Below are 22,188 nucleotides of genomic sequence, written 5' to 3'. Positions count from 1 at the left end.
CGTTTCCTGCATGTAGAAACTTTGCAGCAGTCAAAACTGACAGGGATTGATAATCGAACAGACAATGAATATCAGCCGATGATAATCAGGATCAGTCAAGAAATCCCGCTAACCGAAAGCTAAACTCATTTAAGATGTTGTAACGGCGCCCTTTCCAGAGGTGAGGTCGCTGAACCGGCGGTCACTAAGAACACTTGCCGTCACAGAGGTCAACATCCGATGGCGGCTTGGTCGCTGACAGCTCAGGCCGAAAACTGCCCAGGTCAGCTGCGAGGCCTGTCCCTCAGCAAACTCCCACTTCCACCAAGGGTCATGCGCCATCACCGCAATCGCTGCCGGCCTGATGCCCTCAGGAGGTTAGCGGTCCAGTTTGCCGAGCCCGGACACGTGTCCGAGGCTCGGGTACACGCTGCGGTGCCCGGAAGCCGGTTTCAGACGCTGTGCGAAGCCCCGCCCGGGGCGCGAGGACTTCGACGAGCCGGCCGGCGTCGGGCGCTAGCACCAGTCCCGTCCGACCGTCCAGCCACGACGTTCCCGTGCCAGCGTACAGGTCCGGAGAACAGCTGACGGCACCATGATCTCGGTCCTGCTCCTCGCTGCTCTCGTGAGTGTGAGGCGGCTGCGGTGGGCGCACAGCGGGCGGGCATGCCCCGGGAAGGAGGAATCGGACGTGCTTGTCTCATTGACTAACTGACAATATCTTTTTCAGCAATAGGTTGGTAGTTCCCTTATGACCCGTGTCTCAGTTTGTCGTCAAGAGTCGTTCGCTTTGCGACCCATCCATTACTTTGATCGGAAGTATTGTTTTCTGACTGTTTTGACAGCTTATGCATCACGTGGAGTTTTTACGTGTGCATGCAGACCATCAGTGTTTTCCACCACTGTGAAGACACGTGGGTGAGATGATGGGCGTTGATGCGGAAGTGTCTGCACATGGACACGCACACCAAAAATCGCCTCATTGCCTGGTGATCGTGATTTCTAATTTGTCGGCTACATTACATGCTCGTTTGTGACATCATCAGTTCAAAGTTCTTATGTTTTTTAACAGCCTTTGACGTACAAGGAGGTGCTGGCTGAACGATGTTGTAGTGTTAAATAGCAACTATATTGACCGTATTCAATATTTCGAGCTGTGCTTATCCTCAAGAGTGTGAAATAATCGCCGTTAACTCAGCATATGAACCTTAAAATCGTAATGCCGAAAAACAGGAGCATGTTGGCCTGTTACGCTCTCGTTTGGCGTTTCTTTCTCACATGAAGTTCTACTGGGATATTGACTGGCATTGCGGCGCAGTATTCATAACATATATCACTATGCCACGGTGAATCAAGGCCCTCACAGCGCAAATGCAGACTTCATTGTCTTTTTTCGCTGGGCTGAAAAGCCTGCTTTGGAACCACTAGTTGTTCTTGATTGAAGTTTGATAATGAAGGTTCGAAAAATATGGTTGAAAACGCATATAATGGGCCTTCCTTTTAAGCCACATTTTCCTAGGAAGGACGTGGGTGGAGGAGAGTGCCTGTGTGTGTGTGGAAGGGGACATATTTACGCTGCTCTTTTTTCGATGGTATGATCATGCTTCTATGACGCGAGCAAAGGCTGTTTTCCAAAGTTTACGTTTATTTCAACTATGCTCAAAAATGAAAAACGATATCCGAACTACAATGAGTTGTAGTTGCACATGAACCCTTCAATATGCCAGGATGCCAGAAGGTGCCGGTGAAACGTCATAGAGCGAACATTGTTTGTAATGACAACTGTCGATATAAGTGATGTTTGTTCTTTAACTGTGTTTGACCAGTTCCTCCTGATGTAATGAAGATCGGTAGCTCAGCACAAGAACTCTGAACTAACAAGGCCGAAAAACCAGGAGCTGACAGTCTTTTTGCTTACATCAAGCAAACGATATTTTCTTATCATCTTTCCTGTGTTGTACATGGGATAATCAAGTGTAATGGGTTTGTTTGCATTGACATAATAGCACCTATAATAACCTACGAGTTTAACAGCGTTCTGACCGAATCAGAGTCCGCCACTGTCATCCGTTACTGGCATCAAACGGCTTATATGCTTCTCGTAATGCTTTAAAAAGCAACCTAACTTGCTTCACCTTTTGACCTCCTGAGTACGCCACCGTTCGCTCCCTGCCCTCGTTGCTCAATCGATTAGGTCCACACGATGGTGGCCGTGGGTACAGAATACTGAGAGAAGTAGGTGTGGCAAGGGTACTAGAATGGGTGTGTTCTGACGGCGCAATGTGCACATTTCTCCACGTTCAATGTTGAATGGTGCGGCCGTTGCCACGCCCGTCAAAATACATTTTCCAATCATGGCGGCGACTTCATTGGCGAGACCCAAATAAATCCGCATCAATCAATCCGCTATTCTTATTTTTCAAACTGGACTAGGGGGCTAACTAACTGAACTACGGGGCTGGGGGGTTGTGGAAACAAATCGCGCCAGTTTGATGCACGTAGCATACCTTCTCTGTTCTGGCCGTTTCATGCATTATAATTGCGTTTTAACTGGTCTAGACTAACCCACCGCAATGAATATTAGCGTCAATCATGCAACACTGAAGTATGCATCCACATCATAGTAATACATAGTAAGCATCATTAGCAAAACCCCCGCGCTTCTGCGTCCCCGTACCACCTGCGCCCTCCCCCCCCCCCCCCCCCGTGGCAGGGTCGCGTCAGCTGACCACCGTCGCCCAGGCTGCAGCGGTCGGACACAAATTCTCTGCTGGACTCGTCTTCCGCCGCCGGGTCAACGGCCGGACAGCGTGCCGAACCGGCGCGGCCCGGTGACCCTGGTCAGCCCCCGCTCCCCGCCCCCACCCCCACAGTTGCCGCGCCCGCGGCTCGGCCGCCGCAGCACGTGCACCGCAGCCGAGCGTGCAGCGTGCCGGCCGGCGGAGCTGCAGCCGGCCGGCCCGCCAGCACCCCGCACTCCCACCGCTCTGCTGATGCTCAGGCTGTCTACCCGGCAGTGCAGGTCGCGTCGCGTGGAGCATGTACATGCCACTCAGATTCATGCAGCTGATGACTCGTGGGGTTGCGTATTGTGCGGGATGGACCAAAAGGGAGGATCATACGGCTTCACCGTCGCACTGAAAGGGGAATCGGTGCGAGTTCCCCTAATATTTTCTGAGGACGCTTCTCCGGCATGTCGTGCAAGTGCCCACATTGTTAGTTGTCTAAGGATCATCCAATGTGCGTGTTTAAACACAAAAACGTGTCCCTGGCATTTCTGATCTGGGAGAAGCGGCAGTTTTTTTTAGGAGCGCTGCACAACAATCTACGGGCGGCGTGGGCGGTTATCGGCGCCATACGTAATGAATATTTGCTGAAAACACATAAACCTGCATACCATTTTACTTGTAATTGAACAAAGAACACACAGGAGATTTCGTGTTCCTATTATAAATGGTCTCGTATATGCGAGCATGCAAAGCTAACAAAAGTTCGATTTTCAGCACGGTTTGACCCTTGACCTTGCACAATAGTCAATCATTGACCTAGCAGCATACAAGTTATTACTAATGACAGGTCCCATTAATACCAATCGTTTGGTGCTTTCCGCTAAGCTCTATTTTTCTTGGGGGATCGCATCGACCGCCCCCCTCCTCTTCAGTCCGCGTCATGAAAAACGGCGATTCAGGACGAGGGTTAACAGCCACAAGATGGAGCCTTGCTGTCGTGCCGAGACGTACTCGAACGGTTCTGTTCTTTGGTCGAAGCAAACTATGCAGCTTGTAGCCCATGCAGCATGCAAACTATGCGAACAAGCTATGCAGAGGCGCACTGATGGCTGGACTGAGCGCTGGTAGCCGCGTGCCAGTGCCGGCCAGCAGTATGGCATACAGCAGCCATGTGGTAGCACATGGCTGCCGGAGACTTATCGCAGCCGTAGGCGCGGAGCCGGGACGCCGCCTTAAGTCTGACTCCGGGAGAACGCAATTCAAAACTGTACGGCATGGCCCGGTTGGCTCCTCCATGGATCCGCAGTTGTTAGACGGACCACGGGTCTGTTGTCATTTGTGTGTTACTTGTGTATAAGCGTATATGTCTGTGCCTTGTCGCCTGCCGCTGGCTGTTGACTGCTGAAGTAACTGAGGCCGGTAAACTTTTCTGTGGATCAGTAGGCATGGTATGGGACTTTCTAAGGGTCCACCACCAAGTGTGTTACATGGTGTGTAGGTTAATGCCTGGAGATAGTGACAACCTTTATCACGAGCTCCTTCCCAAGCACTGGGCGAAATGGTTCATTCCCGCCCAACCTTTACCAGTGGTGCGCCGGTCTGTGTTTGTGCGTTTGTCTGACTGTGGGCGACGGCCACCCGACCGTGAAGCGGGCGCGTGCCTGACCGGTGGGCCTGTGATTGACTGCCATGCCTGTGGTGTCCCGTCAGGTGGGTCACGTGACAGGTCACGGCCGCCTGATGGACCCGCCGGCCAGGAACGCCATGTGGCGCTTCGGCTTCCCCAACCCGGTCAACTACAACGACAACGAGCTCTACTGCGGCGGCTTTATCGGTGAGCTCAGTAAAAAAAAAAAACGGCAGCCTCCTCGGATAACGATAAGCCATGCATGATCTGAAATGTCAATTTATATACCGCCTCAAAGCCGGCTTTTATATTGCCGACGGTGATAGACTCAACTATAACCTGCTATTTATTGTTATCAGCATTCAAATAGTTTACCGAATCATTCCAAGTAATCCCAATTTGATAATTCCATCGTAATCCTGTTTGTAATCCCCCATGGTCTATTGCAAGGTGCCTGGAGTGTTGAGCTGAGCTCCCTGCACCATTTATCAGACTGGCCATTGCTGATAGCTTATAAAGCGCCACCATATGCGATGCAGCTTAGGGAATGCTCTCGATATCATTGCCGACACCGCTTACGGCCGCTGACATCCCCTTCAGCTCTGTGGATGTGCGATGTGCCATGCGAGTGACATTCCCCCGGTTTACAGTGCAGTACCAGCACAACCAGGGCAAATGCGGTGTGTGTGGGGACAACTACGCCCTGCCCGTGCCGCGACCTCACGAGGCCGGGGGCACCTTCGCGCAGGGCGTGATCGCTAAACGCTACGCACCTGGTCAGGTCAGTGGTGCAGGCAGACGCCGTTTCTGGACCCAGTGAGCGAGCACTTGCGTAAATATCTTGTGGTGATGATTTGTTAGATAGCTTTCTGTCGTGTTATTGATAGATGAAGGTTTCGAAAATCCAAAATTATGCATGGTGAGAAACAATTTGACCATTGATAATAGCTTATAGTCCATGTGTTCCACGCGGCTCTGATGTGCACGGTGATCATGACAGCAGTTTAAATGAATCGGGCGCCGAAGTGGAAAACGTGAAGGTAGCAGCGAACGTCGCCTTATGAGATGAGCTGGCGGGCGGCTCATTCCATATCGCGTCCCATTCTAGTTCATCAAACCGAGCTTTTGCAGACAACGCTCCGTGGTTCCAACGCGTCCTCGCCATAAGGCTCAGAATCGAAGCGTCTTTCTAGTCACCCGACTTGTGCTCGATTCCACCTGCGTGGAGTCTATTTCAAAATCGGAACCAAAACTATGGAAAATGGAGCTGAATCCGAAGCCCATTCGAGACGATTACCTAAACTTGGAAAAATCTGATCTGTGTTGAAGCTAGCGAGAGTTGCCGAATTCAAGTTGGAATCCTAACAAGGTTTTTGTTATTAAAAATACATATAGTGCAAACTCGACGCCTTTCAAAGCATAGCAGTATACCGTCGGTTTGTAGTGTTTCTATTACATTTCATGCGTCGTATTTGCTCGCTCATCAACATGCTTAAATACGTATTACAAAAAATTATGTCACACAAATTCTGCATGGCGCAATGACCAATCATCTGAATTACATCATATCCAACAACGCTAAGCCCCTGTTGTATGCAATGACATCGTCCTGGCCTGGTCGCAGCTGGTCGACATCGAGGTGGAGTTGACGGCCAACCACAAGGGAAACTTCGTGATCCGCCTCTGTCCGCACAACAACGACAAGAAGACCGTGACGCAGGAGTGCCTCAACAAGTGAGTCACGCTCTTCAGTGGAACACGGCCGGGTGCTGTCTTCCAGCATACTCGTCTGTGCATCACTGACGTGCGCCATCCACCCTGGTCACGGCCGAACCGAGCCAATTCGTGATCCAACTTCACGAGCGGGCACGCCCGTCATCACTGAAGTAACGGGATGCCTAGGGGCCGAACTCATGACCTCCGTGGTCGCACGATGACATTAAAATCTGCCGGCAGCAGATGACAACGAGCCTGTGAGTGTCATGTCCTGCTTCTGGGGGCCGGTTTACCACATCACGCATGCCGCCTACTGCCCGAGTGCACACACCACGCATGCCACCAACTGCCCGGGTGCACACGCCACGCATACCGCCTACTGCCCGGGTGCCACACCACGCATGCGGCAAACTGCCCGGTGCACACACCACGCATGCCACCACTGCCCGGGTGCACACACCACGCATGCCGCCTACTGTCCGGGTGCATACACCACGCATGCCGCTTACTGCCCGGGTGCACATACCACGCATGCCGCTTACTGCCCGGGTGCACACACCACGCATGCCGCCAACTGCCCGGGTGCACACACCACGCATGCCGCCAACTGCCCGGGTGCACACACCACGCATGCCGGCAACTGTCCGGGTGCACACACCACGCATGCCGGCAACTGCCCGGGTGCACACCGTCCGATTAAACAGACCTGTTGGCTTGAGCGGCACCGTTGCACAAGCGGCCCTGACCAGGAGTCATAGGTGGCCCCGCCGGCCGGTGCACCCGCTGCCGGACGGGTGGTCGGTACCGGTCCGGAGGATCAGGCCGGCGAGCTGACGGACGTGTACCCGTCCGCTGCGTGACCCGGCGCTGACCCGGCCTCTGCGGCCGGCCAGCCGACCGGTCCCCCTCCCCCTTGTCGCCGGTCATTGGCACCAGCTGGAGCGGCCTGGCCGTCCGGGCTACCTTGCCCGGGGAGGCTGGCGTCAGGGGACCAGCACGCACATGGCTTTAGCAGCTCCGCTCCAGGCGCCAACACGAACTGGAAAGAACTTACGGAGATTTTCTTATGTGGCATGACGCATGTCGAAGTAGTAACGACACGAACATGCATCTTCCTTTCCACGAACAGATGCGCTTGTTTGCATGATAAAGATTGTGGATAGGTAAATATGGCGTGCATAACCCTTAATTCACACTTATGACATCCGTAGACGCCCGCGCCCGCGCCGACACGCCAAAAGCACCTTCTCTGGCGTCTCCTGACACGTTCCACCGACTTCGCTGCAGACACGTGCTGAAGGTGGCGGGCACCGACTCGATCCGCTTCATCATTCCGGAGGACTCGGGCAAGGCGGGCATCTTCCGCTGGAAGGTGGAGCTGCCGCCCTACTTGACGTGCACCCAGTGCGTCATGCAGTGGACCTACTACGCCGGCAACACCTGGGGCACCTGCTCGGACGGCACGCTGGCTGTCGGCTGCGGCCCGCAGGAGAACATTCATCAACTGCGCCGACATCGCCATCATATCCAACACCGGCTACTTTGGGCCCGTAGGATAACAGGTAGGTGCGGCTTGAATGGTGACTGGGGGATTCCACGTTAATTATTTAAGTCGTGTCCGTTAATAGCTTTAAATGCAAAGGAATTACTGCGTGCGAATACTAAAGGGTATATAATCATTCGTATACAACAATATAAATAGCATAGGCAACACAAAAATGCTTCAAATTCCAAACCCGAGCCCCTAATCGGGCGACCGCTCAAGAGGGAAGACGACTCTGTAAAAAAGATTGTACGGTCTTATACGCACTGCTTTCCTTAAGAAGCCACCATGAAACTAACCACACCGAATTTCACGCGTAGTGTGATCCGGCAATGCGCTGGTGACAATGGGCCATTTAGAGCATAGAGCATCCGTCTAGCCGCGCGCCATTACCATCCTTGCGCATTCGCGTCTATCCGTCCCCGCGCTACCCCCCCCCCCCCCCCTCGTCCCCGTGGCGCCGCCACTCTGTTCGCACCCTCGTGCTCAACCGTATTCCCGTGCTACCCCTGCACCGCCGCCCTGTTGACACCCTCCGCCTAGCAATATCCCCGTGCGCCGCCACTACGCCCGTGCTCTCGTGTCCATCTGTAGCTCCCCCCGCGGCCCCACCGCTCTATTCATACCCTCTGCCTATCTGTGCCCCCGTGCGCCGTCACAATGTTCGTGCTATCATGTCCATCCGTGCTCTCGTGCTCCTCCCGTGGCGTCGCCGCTCTTGTGCCCTCGTGTCCACCCGTGCTCTCGTGCCGACTCCATGGCCCGCTACTCACACGTGCCTCTCGCCTGCGTGCACTGACTCGTCCGGGCCCGTCGCCAGCCTGCGCATCCACCTGCCCTACACCAAGGCGGACGCGGCCCGGGTGGTGAGCGCCACCGACGCGCACCGCACCGAGCCGAGCGCGCCCGCTTTCCGGCCCCAAGTGTGCATCCCACACGGCCGGTTCGCCGAGCAGGAGGGCGCCGACGAGCACTGCCTGCAGTGTCTCGCCGAGCCGGACGCCTGTGAGGACGACAAGTGCATGTGCATGTGAGTACCGCTCGGCTGGATTCGCGCAGCCGAGACCGGACTTCTCGGGGGGGGGAGGGGGGAGGGGGAGGGGGAGAGGGAGAGGGGAGAGGGGAGAGGGGAGAGGGGAGAGGGGGAGGGGGAGGGGAGGGATAGGGCCGCAGCAGTACCCGGCTTTATAGCTTCATCCCCGATTTAGCCGGATGGTGCATCGCTGTCGCATCTGAAGTGCCGTGGTAGGTGGCCTTACTGAGATTGTGCTCGACAAATTCGTGTGTTAATCGCGCTACCTTGTTTACCACGTCGTTGACCTTGCGTCCCGTTTTTACCGCAGAACCGAGTGCGAGGCGAGGAGGAGAATTCGCCAAGAGGCCTCAGGCCGATCTCTACTGCCACGAGAACTGCCTGGGCTACCCCAGCCACTGTCCGGAGGACCGCTGCCGCTGTTACTGATCAAGGTGCGGCCAGCGGCGCCACGCGGGGCATTATTGAAACCACTCTGTGATCGCGTTGAACGCTTCGGCTGCTTACGAAGCACGAGCTTTGGGCGAGAACAAGGACAGACTACACGCAACCACGCACTGAAAACCTCGAAAGTTCAGAGTGAGCAGTGACGTGCACAGATACACGCACACACACAACACACATACGCTCACATTATATCCTACTCGAAGCGAATACCCTAGCAGGATATTGTAAATAAATGTGAACAAATAAGGTGGATAAAAGAAACATACTACATGTGAATACAATTCAAAGTAGTTTGCGTCGCTACTTTTGTACCGAATCGCTAGTGATAACAGTAACCAAATAAAACATTACAAATCTGTGGATTTATGTAATGCATCACCCAGGTGCGGGAATGCCACCCCTGTTCGCCCCGCATGTCACGTGACCCCGCAGCGTTCGCTCTCGCCGTCGCGGCCGGAGCTCGCAATGCGGGGCGAAGGGCGAGCGTCAATGGAGCGATGAGTGCCTGTGGCAGTGCACCCCGCTTAAGGTGCGCTGAAATAGGAGTCGGCGCTGGCTGGCTGACTGACCACTCTCAGAGACAACCCACTGCCCATGAAGATCTCCGCCACCGCCTTGTCCGCAGTGACAAACACAGTTCAGTCCACTTTTATCGTCAGCACACAGGTTATCCGTTTCCATTTCCATGTCACCGGTCTGTGAAGCGCGCAACGACTCAATGCGACGACACAGCAGTGCCGATAGAAATTATGGCAACCCTGATCGGCAAGCCGACGACAAAAACACAGGCAAAACCGCGGTGCAAAATAATCGTGAGCCGCGTCACCTCGGTAAAGTTTATAGCGATAAAGACTATAAACTAAAAATGAATAGAAAACCACGCCGCAGAATACGGACGTGGCGCGCGGCCCGTCTGCGACAACATAGTGCGCGCCCAACGGCGGGCCGGTTCCCGTCACGGCGTGGCTGCGCCCCGCCTCGATGATGACGCCGACTCCCAAGCCCGCCGGCGCCGCTGAGCCCGCGGCCTCGCGCCGGGCCGGGCCGGGCGGTCCGGCTGGCTAGCGCGCCCGAGCCACCGTCGGTCGCCAGCTAACACAACTATAGGATCACAGCGAGCCCGGCGGGACGGCGCGGCCGCCGCCCCCGGCCGGCACACCATCACATCCGACCATTTGATACGACTTTGTGCGTTTGGGAGAGGCGGCGCGGCCAGGAGCGGGCTGTCTGGCGCGCCTGCGGCCACCGCCGGCGCACGGTGAGGCTGACGGCGCCCGGCGCCAGCGCCCAGCGGCTGGGGAAGAAGCTGGCCGGGACACGTAGCGCCAGCTCCGGGCGCCTGGCGTCCGGGCCGCTCCGCGCGCCGCCGCCACTCGGCCCGCACCGAAGCGCCGCGCGCAGCGACAGCGGGCGCCAGGGTACATAACGGGGTACGGCGCTTGGCGCGCGGCTCACGCCAAGTCCGACGGCGCGGCCCGCTCGCGGCGCCCTCTGCCCGGCTAGCAGGCGGCCGCCGAGCCACTCCGAGGCGCCTCCCACGCACGAGCGGCAGTCGGGCGGCACTGCTGGAACGCTGCCCTGGCGTGTCACATCGCCCGGTACGGACCCTGCATCTTCAGAAACTGCAAACACCCAGGCGGCCGTCAAACCACTGCATGGGTGAACGAAGAAATCAAGCATGGGAAACACCAGACCTGTTGCATCACAAAATGACCTTTATTGAGTGGAACTATGGCGCGCGGTGGATGCATAACGATTAAACGCGACTGCTTTTCGTCATGGTTACCTTGTTAAGTAAACTAGTACACCATTATTGTGCCTTTTACTGGTAAACGTTTGAGAAGAAGCGATGATGTGGTCTGGTACCACCACGGACCAGATTGGGACAGCACATAAACATATGCCAGATTATAATACACACTGCGCAGCACTGACCTTTCTTGCGTCCGTTCAGTTTCAGAAACAATGAAACCACTGAACACGACCAGTAACAAACCATGAACACAGCTCATCGGCAGCGTCTCACAGCTCTAGCATCCCATTAGGTACGGAATGGCTGCTTGCCAGCCATCTTCACTTTACGGGCCCCGCAGCGACCAAGATAGCCATACAGACCCCTGACATGACGTCCACTGCACGGACTCCCACCCCGTCACCACGATCTGGCCTGTTTTGGTAAGACCGGTATGCCGCCCACTTCGAAAAGTTCATGAACTCCACAGGCACAGACAATCGCAATCGATATGACCAAGCTCTGGCCCGCACGGCCAGCCTGACCCGATGAGCTAGCTCTGACCCACGTGACCTCTCCCCCGGCCAGGTCGTCAGCTGCCTGCTGTGACCACGCGCCGACCCGTGCGCCGCGCGCCGCCGCTCACCTGTATGACCAGACTGGGGCCGGCCGCCACGATCTCGGGCGGGATGTGCGAGAGCGGGCAGTTCTCCAGGCTCAGCAGCTGCAGGTTCGAGCACAGCACCAGCTCGTACGGCAGACTGTGCAGGTTCGGGTTGTCGTTGATGTACAACGACTCCAGCGACTCCAGGTTGCCCACCTCCTCCACTAGGTGGCCGATGTTATTTTCGCCCGCGCTCAGGTAGGTCAGATTGGTCAGCAGCCTGAGACGGACACCCGGTCTTAGAACGAGTTCACGCCACCAACACCCTGGTTTGAGTGGGCCCACACACCAGTGCAAAGCCTGGTTCAGTAGCATCCCCTGTTGAGCGAAGACAGTCCATCAAACTGTATCTGGTCTACCCTGAACAACGGGAAAACTGCTATCCATCCCAAGCAGCCCTGAAATATCCTTATGCCACTTGTACCGCAATTGCATTCCCTTTGTATTGCCTGGGCATGTCGAGATACCAACAAACGTGGAGCACACCGTCTGACAGCAAAGCAATTGGTGATTCAACCAGCATCTTGTATCAAAATATGTATAATTTTTATTTTTCGTCGGACCCACCCGATCGCCCTGGGCAGCGAGGTGAGGCAGTTGCTCTGCAGCACCAGCCGCTGCAGATCGCGGAGGTAGCCGATCTCGTTGGGAAGCGTCTCCAGCTGGTTCTCCTCCAGGTCCAGCAGCCGCAGCTTCCGCAGGTTGCCGAGCGTTGACGGCAGACGCTGCACGGGCATGCTGGTGTCAGAGGACGCCCTCCGTCACAGCAGCTGCCATGAGTTGGAGGTACGGCACAGAGGGCCGCCACTGACAATGCACAGCTCTGTGCCCAAACGCACGACTCCGTCGAATGCTAGCGACTGGTATCAAACGAGGCAGACCAGAGGGCCAAGCAGCGCGCGTTCCGTCCGCTCACCCTGAGCATGTTGTTGGAGAGGATGAGCACCTCCAGGCTCTGCAGGTGCTGGATGTCGTCCGGCACCTTGGTCAGCTGGTTGGTGCCCAGATTGAGCTCCACCATGTGCTCCCAGGTGCCAATGTCCATCGGCAGCGAGGTCAGCAAGGTTGTCCTTCATGTTCAGCTTGGTTAGGTGGCGCGCCCGCGACAAGATCCCGTACGGGATCTTGTCGATTTGGTTGTGCTCCATGTTGATTGAGTCCACGTTGGTGAACTGTTGGCAATGCAGACGAACGGCTGTCATTCGCCACGGGTGGTCACAACGTCCCGTCCCAACCGAGAAGCAAACCTCACGCCCCTGCATAGAGCGAGCACACTTGTCAAATGTGCCGACTTCCCTTCAACGCAGCAACGAACATCACGTCCAGGCACTAGCCTGTCAGGCATTAGCAGCCGGGTTCGGCCGGTAAGGGGCCGACCATAAATAACATCATGCGTGAAGGAGGGGCTTTTGGTACGGCATAACCGAAGTATCACCAGGGAGGGGGCGGATGGCGCACCGTTACCGTACCGGTGTAGTTGCAAGTCATGTTTGGATTTCAACAATCTAAAACCCTGCAGCCGGGTTGTCGCGCAAATGGCCAAGCCAAATGGACGTTACCTTTTTCGGGATGCTATACTCAACACAGCATAACGTGGAGGATGGAAGTTTTGCCTGAGGTAGCTGATGCGTAACTCGGGGAGAGAGTTAAAATGCCTAAAAGTATGCAAGGTAATTGACGGATGACCCTAACCTCCGCTGACCCCAATTGGAGAGCCCACTGCCAGCTCACCTGCGCCGGCCCACCCACGGGGAAGCTAGTGAAGCAGTTTCTAGCCAGCGTGACGCTGGTCAGGCTGTTGAGCGCCGACAGCAGGCCCTCCGGCAGACGCGCCACGCTGTTGCCCTCCATGTTGTACTGGTCCATGAACACGCACTTGGCCAGCGACTTGGGTATCTCCGTGAGCCGGTTGTATCTGGCGAGGAGGCCAGAGACGATGTCACCTTTACTGAACATAGCACGCTGTTACTACCAGCTTATGCGGGGACATGCAACACAACTAACATCAGCCTGCGTCATCTGGATAACGCATCGCACGGGATGCGCGTCTCACACCTACACGTACAAAAGCCTGCACGTTTCCCAGGGGCCAGAACGGCGGACGCAAACCGATCACAGCACCGGCCACAGACCCCCGCTGGTGACGGCCTGACGCTGCACCTGTGTACGCGTGGGACGCCCGCGCACTGCCATCCAGTCGCGGCCGCGCCTCGTTCCCACCGACCTGAGCTCGAGTCGCGTGAGCGCGCGCAGATTGCCGATGGTCTCCGGTATGTCGAGCAGCTCGTTGTGCTGCAGGTCCAGCGTCGAGAGGTGGACGCAGTGGCCGATCGCCTCCGGCAGGTGCTCCAGGTGGTTGTGCGAGATGTCGAAGGTGACCAGCTTGACCAGGCGGCCCACGCCCGGCGTCAGCTCGCGGATCTTGTTCTCGCGCAGGCTCAGCATCGTCAAGTTCTGCCCCGGAATGGCGGGGTGAGAGGTCGGCACGAGCGGAGTGGCGGCGCGTCCGACCGTCACACGCCCCGACGACGCAGCCAGCTGAGTGGCCACCACGCGCCGCGCCGCCAGCAACCACCCGGAAGATGTGCCAACCTACATGGATGAATGTGGGCTCCTTGCGATAATATAAATATTCGACGCCAAGAATAATGCTACGGGAATACAAATCCCCTCCAGCAAATATGCTGGAGCTTATTGTCTTAAACATGCATGCAAAAAGGGTGATGCAGGATCAATAGTGACAGGTCTCACAAAGTTCACAAAGCCACGGCACTTACCACTAGATTCTGTATATCATCTCCAACTACTTTGATTCTGTTGAACCTCAGGAACAGGGTCGTGAGGTTGGTCAGCTTGTAAACCACATCAGGTATCTGGAAACATTCATCAGCAATGTCATACAGCAATGAACGAATAGACGATCACCAAACGCCATCACACGACCCTGCCACAATTGTTTAAATGACACTTCAATCCCAAAGCCCCCTTTGCACATTCTGAACAAACATAGTTACACTTTTCTGATAAGCACCACAAACATGTCCTGATGAACCCTGTCCACTAGCTGTGAGCAATGCCTGCGCACCTTGCAACATGTTTGTGGACTTGTTCCAATGGGCATTACAGTGTCATGCCACCCAACAATAATTAGCACGATGTACCAGGGGGTGGTGCGACGTCGCGGACGGTTGCACAGACCGGCGACCGCTCACTGACCTCGTTCAGCTTGTTGTGCCGCAGAGGTCCAGCACGCGCAGCGAGGTGAGGTGCGCTAGCGAGTCGGGCAGCTGGGTCAGCGAGTTCTCGTTGAGTGCCAGCGTCTGCAGGCCGGTGAGACAGCCCATCTCGGCCGGCAGCGTCGTCAGCTTGTTGCCGTACAGGTAGAGCTCGTGCAGCTCGGTCATGTCACGCACCGTCGCCGGCAGGTGTGTGATCTGTTCGGCGACAGAACAGGCGTCAGCTCTCATGGCGCACCATTGGTACACCAGGTGTCGCCGGCCGGCCAGTACGCGGGTTTTCGCTGCATGAGTGTAATTGGCAGCTGTGGTGTCCATGGCTACGCAGCGTGGTAACACTATTTGGTGTTTTGTTTTTTGTTTTTTTGAGTTGTTGTGCACCTAGCCAGAAATAGTGTTGATTTTTGAGATGGGAATAGAGCATATGTCTGAAACAGAGATCACTGGAGAGCCTGCTTTCCGATCTGGTCACGCATGCCAATGCTGTGATTAGATCATGGGACAACCGCCCGCTTCCGTCCCGATAGCTTCCGTTGGTTAGAGTGCCTGCTTTCCTATCCATCCAGCTGTGGCTGGACGAGTTCACGTTTGCCTTAGGCTCTCGCTTTCAGCCTTTGATTGAGATGGCATACGGCTGACGGCAGCGACCGCACTACAGGTGAGGTGGCAACAGGGGGGCAGGACGGACCGTCTCGAGCATTGCTGCACGTTCAACTTTCGCCGTACATTCTGCCGTTTACCCGGAATTTCGCGGTAAAAACCGCCATTGGCCACCATGGGCCCACCATTCGCGGCCGAATGGTGGGCCCACGGCTGCTCCGACAAATACTGCTTAGCATGAAACACTGATCCCAATCATTCCCCCAATCAAAATGTTTGGACCAACTTAAAAAAATACATGGCCCGCACGCAAAGACTTTGAAAGCGTCAGACGAACAGAGCAGCCAGCTGCTAGTACTCATCACAACTAAGTACCCAAACGGTCCGTCGAGCGAGCCGGCCCTGCAGCCAGGGTACTGTACCGGCCCCTGTCGCCACAACACACCGTGCCCGCCGCACCCCGCCCGGCGGCCGACTCACGTTCGACTTGCTGAGGTCGAGACGGCGGGCGCCCTCCTCCCGACAGCGAAGGAACTCCTTGGCCACGTCTAGGTCGGCCTGGATCGGCTTGTTCTTCTTGACGGTCGGCTTGGGCTTGTTCTCGTCCACCTTGACGGTGACGGTCTTGGGTCGGCTGGAGTCTCCGGCCGTCAGCGAGCCCGACGACAGCTTCTTCTCCTTGAGCGCGGCCACGAGCTCGGCGGCCGCCTCCGGCATCCGGTCGCCGTCGGCCGAGCCCTGAGGGTCAGCAGCAGCTCGGGTCAGCGCGGACCAGAACCAGCGTCAGCTGGGAACAGCTGGGGCGATTTTTCCACATGACGGCGCGTGCTGTGTTGTGTCAAGTGTCCCAGCACTGACCGTTTTTTTTCAACAGGTCGTGCATAACATCATCATAATGCATATGGGGACAGCTTTAAGTCTTTATCACTCCTTCCTCTATCACAAACCAACTTTGGGTTGAATCCCCTGCCCGATCCAACCCCGCCACAAACCTCCGAGTCATATGGGCCCCGTGTCACGCGCCCTTCACATGCACACACAACCGACACACAACACACACACACACACACACACACACACACACACACACACACCACACACACACACACACACACCACACACACACAACACACACACACACACACACACACACACACACACACACACACCACACACTACACACACACACACACACACACACCACACACACACACACACACACACCACACACACACAACACACACACACACACACACACACACACACACAACACACACACACACACACACAACACACACACACACACACACACACACACACACCACACCACACACAACACAACACACACACACACACACACACACACACACACACACACACACACACACACACACACACACACACCACACACACACACACACACACACACACCACACACACACACACACACACACAACACACACACACACACACACACACACCACACACACACACACACCACACACACACACACACACACACACACACACACACCACACACACACACACCACACACACACACACACACCACACACACACACACACACACACACACACACACACACACACACACCACACAACACACACACACACACACACACACACACACACACACACACACACACACACACACACACACACACACACACCACACACACACACACACACACACCACACACACACACACACACACACACACACACACACACACACACACACCACACACACACACACACACACACACACACACACACACACACACCACACACACACACACACACACACACACACACACACACACACACACACACACACACACACCACACACACACACAACACACACACACACACACACACACACACACACACACACACACCACACACACACACACACACACACACACACACACACACACACACACAAATGGCTGGTCTGTGTGAGCAAGTGCTGCAGGCCTTACCTCTGGCCGCAGCTCGGCGAGCCTGTCGGCCGAGGGCGCCGCCTCCTGGCTGCGTGACTTGCTTGTCTTCTTCATGGTCTGGCAAGACCACTTCACGTCACTTCACCAGCTCAGCCGGTCCCTGCCATCGACCAGCCAAACTTGAACAACAGATAGCACAATGCGTGACAACATGAAGGGCAAGAGTAAAACATTAAAGAGTGCAAAGCACCAATTAACTGCTTTGCTCACCCCATTTGAAGTGTTTGGGACAAAAGGTGGTCAACAGCATGACTGTTTTGGAACAGTCTACAATAGGCCCTATGCAATGCTTACATACTTATGCAATGGGTGTAGACAAACTATACACAAGAACACTGTGAACACTTGGAGTATGTAAAAATTTTCAACATGATCTTAACAATATGTCAGAATTGCATGCTAGTTCATAAGATGATCCTCACAGCCTTATGAACATAAGCATTGTAATCTCATTAAACCTTTGGAATTCAGACTTAAGGTACACATAATGGTGAAAGAGAAATGAGAATCATTTATCCCTCTGGGATGTAAGGTAGTTTACAGCCTGGAGTAAGACATTGGCTGTGAGCAAGGTGAACAGTGGATCTCAACAAGTCATGCACTGTTCCTCCACCAACATGCAAAAGTATCTTAGTGCATAAATAATCAACTGATTATTGCCCAGTCTAGCAACATTTTACACACATCAACACTCATTCCAAGCACTGCAGTCCCGGCCACTGTTGATATTCAGCTTCGCACATATCTAGGCTCAGTGTCATTCCCTTATACTGTGAACATGCAGTGACAAAGCCAGATAAGCTACCCAGGTGGATCGAAGTATTTTTGATTACATTAATAACTATGGACTCACAGGGCCATCACAGCATTTTCAAGCTAAGTATTTTACTTAGCATCATCTCTCATCACCTTTCTGAGTTTCTTCAACTAAAACAAATACCAGAGGCAGTAAAAATGTGCAAGTTGAATCCAATGCATTATAATTCCTCGACATTACACATGCTGCATGGAATCCATGAGTTATGTATAAAGGCCTAGTTTAAACATTTCCCATCAATACACCATAAAACACTAGCAAATAGTGGGATAATGACTCAAATCACCTACCTATAAAGCTTCGCCTAACCAAGACTGAATAAAATATGTTATGCTGGACATGTCTTGCATAGCAGTCTTTCAACATAACTAAAAAAAAAATTCCAGTACACCACAATCTGAGCACTCCGAGTTTAACGCATGCTTGCCAGCAATTTCAATATACAGAAGCCAATGCCTCCAAAATCACAATTTGCAGGTAATTTCAGGCAAAAAATATCATGAAATGTTTTTCCTAGACTGACAAAATGAAAAATCAGGGCTAGTTAACTTGGCATGAATTTGATGCCTGCCAACATGAGGTTTGGTACACCAATTTTACATTGGTGTGTGGCACAGTGGGCACCACAAACTGTCATGCCCCCATGCCCACAAGCACAATGGAACTCTGCAGAGTAGCATCCACCCCTGCAAATTATACTTAATGAAAGCAATGCTTTCAGCATCTTTCCAATATTTGCTTGTCATTTATGACTCATTCTATCCAAATTCAAGGCATTATATTCTCATATCTTACCACATATAAATGATCAACAAAACTCCACAGAGTACTATGATGTCCACCTGACTTATAAGGCCTCCTAGCAGCATCCTGTAAAAGATGCACCAAAAACCCTATGTAAATTAAGAATGATTTTACTGCACCTACTGCCTCAACCAACCTTCAAAATATGCAAATTCTGCCCAAAGAACACGGGAGAGTACAAAGATAAGAGATCTGAAAATCGCGAACACCCCTAACACCATCATGAACAATGTTCTAGCAATGGCAACCCAGCAAGGGGGAGCTTATCTGGGGAGGTAGATACATATTTATCACTGATATTCCAGCTCCGTAGGCATGCACGCAACCTGGAAAAGCAATGAGACGAACAATCAAGCTCACCTGCGCCATTCACTTCCCTTCATACTGTAAGGATTGTGCACGGGGCAAACAGTTACCCAGCCGGTAAGCTTCAAGATTTATGAATATGAAACGTCTTTTCATGTATTCCTCGAATAAGCACTTCACGTTGGCCTGGGCTAAACCCTAACGTACCACCCCCTCTCCCCGCATACACCAATTTGCGCCATCCACAGATCCTACAAAGCAAGGCCTTAAATATCGGAAAGTCACCAAGCGGTCTTTTCGCACTATGAGCGTAGCGAAGATGACGTCACTGGAAGTCACGCCGGCAGCAGTCCGCCGTGAGTATTGAAATGATGACGCGTAACCGCCGGACGCCTCGTGTCATAGGGGCCGTCTAAAAAATACGCTTCGCATGGATTGGAATGACGAGATACACTGCGGTAATAATGATTTATTGTCATGAAGGCGTGCATCATAAGATTTAGAATAGTAGACTATAAGCGCGGTGATTGAATGTTTGCAACATTGTTCAACACAGGGTGTCTCTCAGAATGGTGTGACCGGCCGGGACCCCTACAAGCACCGTGGCAGTCTGGTTTAACTCTCAAAGATCACAGCATGACAAGCTAATTGCTTTCGCAAAGACTCGGGACGACCTTCGAAGTACGACAGATTCGGGCCAAGACGTCTCTCAAGAGCGGCGCAACAGGCTGGGACACCTCCAAGCGCCGCAGTTTGACTGCATGGCGCGACAGCTTGATACAAATATCCAAGCCGTGCGGAAGGCCGGAACACCTGCTGCACGACTGGCAGAACAGGAGCGACAGGACAGGACTGGTAGGACACCTCTCCATGCGGCACAACAGGTCGGGACACCTCTCTCAGAATCGTAGCAAGGTCGTTCACTTCTTCACTCTGTGCGACGGCCACGGGACGCCGTGCTGTCTGCCGTCCGTCCGTCTGCCATGCGCGTACTCATCGTACACGCTGAGCTGCCTCTCCGCGGCCCACAGGTGAGACATGAGTGCAGAATAATGGGGAGATTTGTATTTAAATGTTGGGTGGTTATATCTGTTTTAAACGAATGTACTTTTGGGTCGGGTGGTTTTTCTACTGTCGCTTAGGTGCTACACGTAATAATGCACCGGTTCAGACCAGTTAACCAACAATTACTGAGGGCCGCCGGTATCGGCGCAGTCCGCGCCTCGCGGATGGCACTGCTGACGCGGTCACGTCGGTTCCAAACGCAGCGTCATAACGGTTGTCGTCGTCGCGGCTCCAGGCACCGCAAGGCAAGCATACCACGGCAAACAACCAGGTAGTCTCACCGCCTGCCGGAGCCGCTGACGTCTCCCCCTAACCGGTCACACAGACCGTCCTGGGCACGGGGAAGTGCTTTCCAATACGGGGGCCCTAGGAGCTGACATCACAGCGCTAGGCTGTGACTGTACAGGAACTCTGTCATCGCCTGGTCACAACATCCAGCGCCCTCAGCCATACGTAAGCGAACGTTCGATAGGACGGGCGATTGTGAGCGGTGGCCGTACAGCATTGGGACGGGCAACAGGCGATCGGCGCGAGAAGTGTGACGCAGCTTCAGGAGGCCGATCACAGATGTCGCGCTGGTCGGTCCATCCACCACCCCGTGCCAGATATGGTCACCCGGTCGACCGCGCAGGCCGCGGGCCGTCGGCGCCAGGGCCGGCGTGGTCACGGCTTACACGTCAATCGCCTCCGTCCCCAGCACGGCAAGTTAGGACTTATCTAAGCGATTATGGTAGGTCCCGTGGTCGAGTGCTTACTTACGAGGTTTGATGGACCTCGATGCCGGGGTCTCCTTCATCAGCATCGACGGACCCTTGGTGACACCCAGCGGCAAACTCTGGCGACTCTCCTCTAACAGCGGCATGCCTGCGTGCCAACTCTCCTTCTCCAGCGTTCGCTGACCCAGGCGGCAGACAGTGACAGGCCCAAATAGCCACACGGGAAGGAGTTCAGAAGGCCCAGAAGCTGCAAATGCTAATGACATAAACCCTTCACTTGTGTGGAGGGCTGATGTCATTGTTCACAAGGAGCTGGAAAAATTGTATCATTGCCGACACGTTAAATGCCACAAAAAGATGGGCTCGAGCATACAACATCTGACTGCTTCCTATTTTTTTGCATTCCTTCCTCCTTTTCAGACCCTTATTACCGTCCTTCTGGTCTAGTATTCTGCCAAGCACAAGTATTTGCTAATTTGTAGCTTCCTGACCATCTAGTGGATAGTGGGGAATTTTATTTTTTCTAGTACTGGGAGGTTATGAGAGCTCTCCCAGTGGCATGCACACATGCATACAGCCAAGCATGGACTCGTGCTTGGATATCGTTAATCAAACCGCACAGTTCGAGATGGGTACGATGCAAGCCCCAGGTGCATGAACATGAAACACAGTTGAATGGCGAGCGTTGGCGCCCTGAGGCTGGGCATACCCTCCAGATTTTCACTGCGAACATTTTAAAGTTACACTTTACGTGTTGTCAGGCTACTAACTAGATGTACAACAACCACTGCATAGCCTATTATAGCCGTGTATTCGATGATTAAAATAATTCTCGGTCGGACTGCCTCACACGCAGCGGTGAACTGCCGCACACGACGCCGACAGGGAGAAACCCACCCTACGCGCCCGACCAGCACCTTTTATACTCCTTCCCAGGCTCATACCCGCAATACGATCTGCGCGCGACTGGCCGGCGCCACCGTAACGCGCTGCCCCGAGCCGTGATTGTTCTCACTCAGACATGAGTCATCGCCCCACTCGCCTTACGTGCTGACACACTGTCCCAGAGCATGGTCCACTGCTACAAGCCGAAATATTGATAAATCGTAAAATTATAAGGACTACTAAAGTTACTGATTACTAAGTAGACTTA

The 22,188-nt window shown here is 54.1% G+C and overlaps 1 protein-coding gene and 1 pseudogene across 1 annotated transcript; one reads left to right on the top strand and one right to left on the bottom strand.

The window, feature by feature from the left end:
• Window positions 1–522: 522 nt before the first annotated feature.
• LOC119089841 (uncharacterized) lies at window positions 523–8,628 on the top strand (annotated as a pseudogene).
• A 1,876-nt stretch (window positions 8,629–10,504) lies between these two features.
• On the bottom strand, window positions 10,505–19,352 carry LOC119114784 (leucine-rich repeat protein soc-2 homolog). The gene is given in 13 exon segments (XM_037238815.1): window positions 10,505–10,696; window positions 11,453–11,690; window positions 12,038–12,195; window positions 12,387–12,533; window positions 12,535–12,642; window positions 13,202–13,385; window positions 13,695–13,924; window positions 14,248–14,343; window positions 14,687–14,710; window positions 14,713–14,904; window positions 15,787–16,044; window positions 17,307–17,426; window positions 19,309–19,352. Coding segments are annotated over 12 exon segments (1,746 nt in total). The 5' UTR covers window positions 17,382–17,426; window positions 19,309–19,352; the 3' UTR covers window positions 10,505–10,660.
• Window positions 19,353–22,188: the final 2,836 nt, after the last annotated feature.

The sequence above is a fragment of the Pollicipes pollicipes genome, unplaced genomic scaffold (assembly GCF_011947565.3).
Source record: "Pollicipes pollicipes isolate AB1234 unplaced genomic scaffold, Ppol_2.1 Scaffold_3087;HRSCAF=3621_pilon_pilon_pilon, whole genome shotgun sequence".
NCBI lineage: Eukaryota > Metazoa > Arthropoda > Thecostraca > Pollicipedomorpha > Pollicipedidae > Pollicipes > Pollicipes pollicipes.
This window is presented reverse-complemented; position numbering and strand designations above follow the sequence as displayed.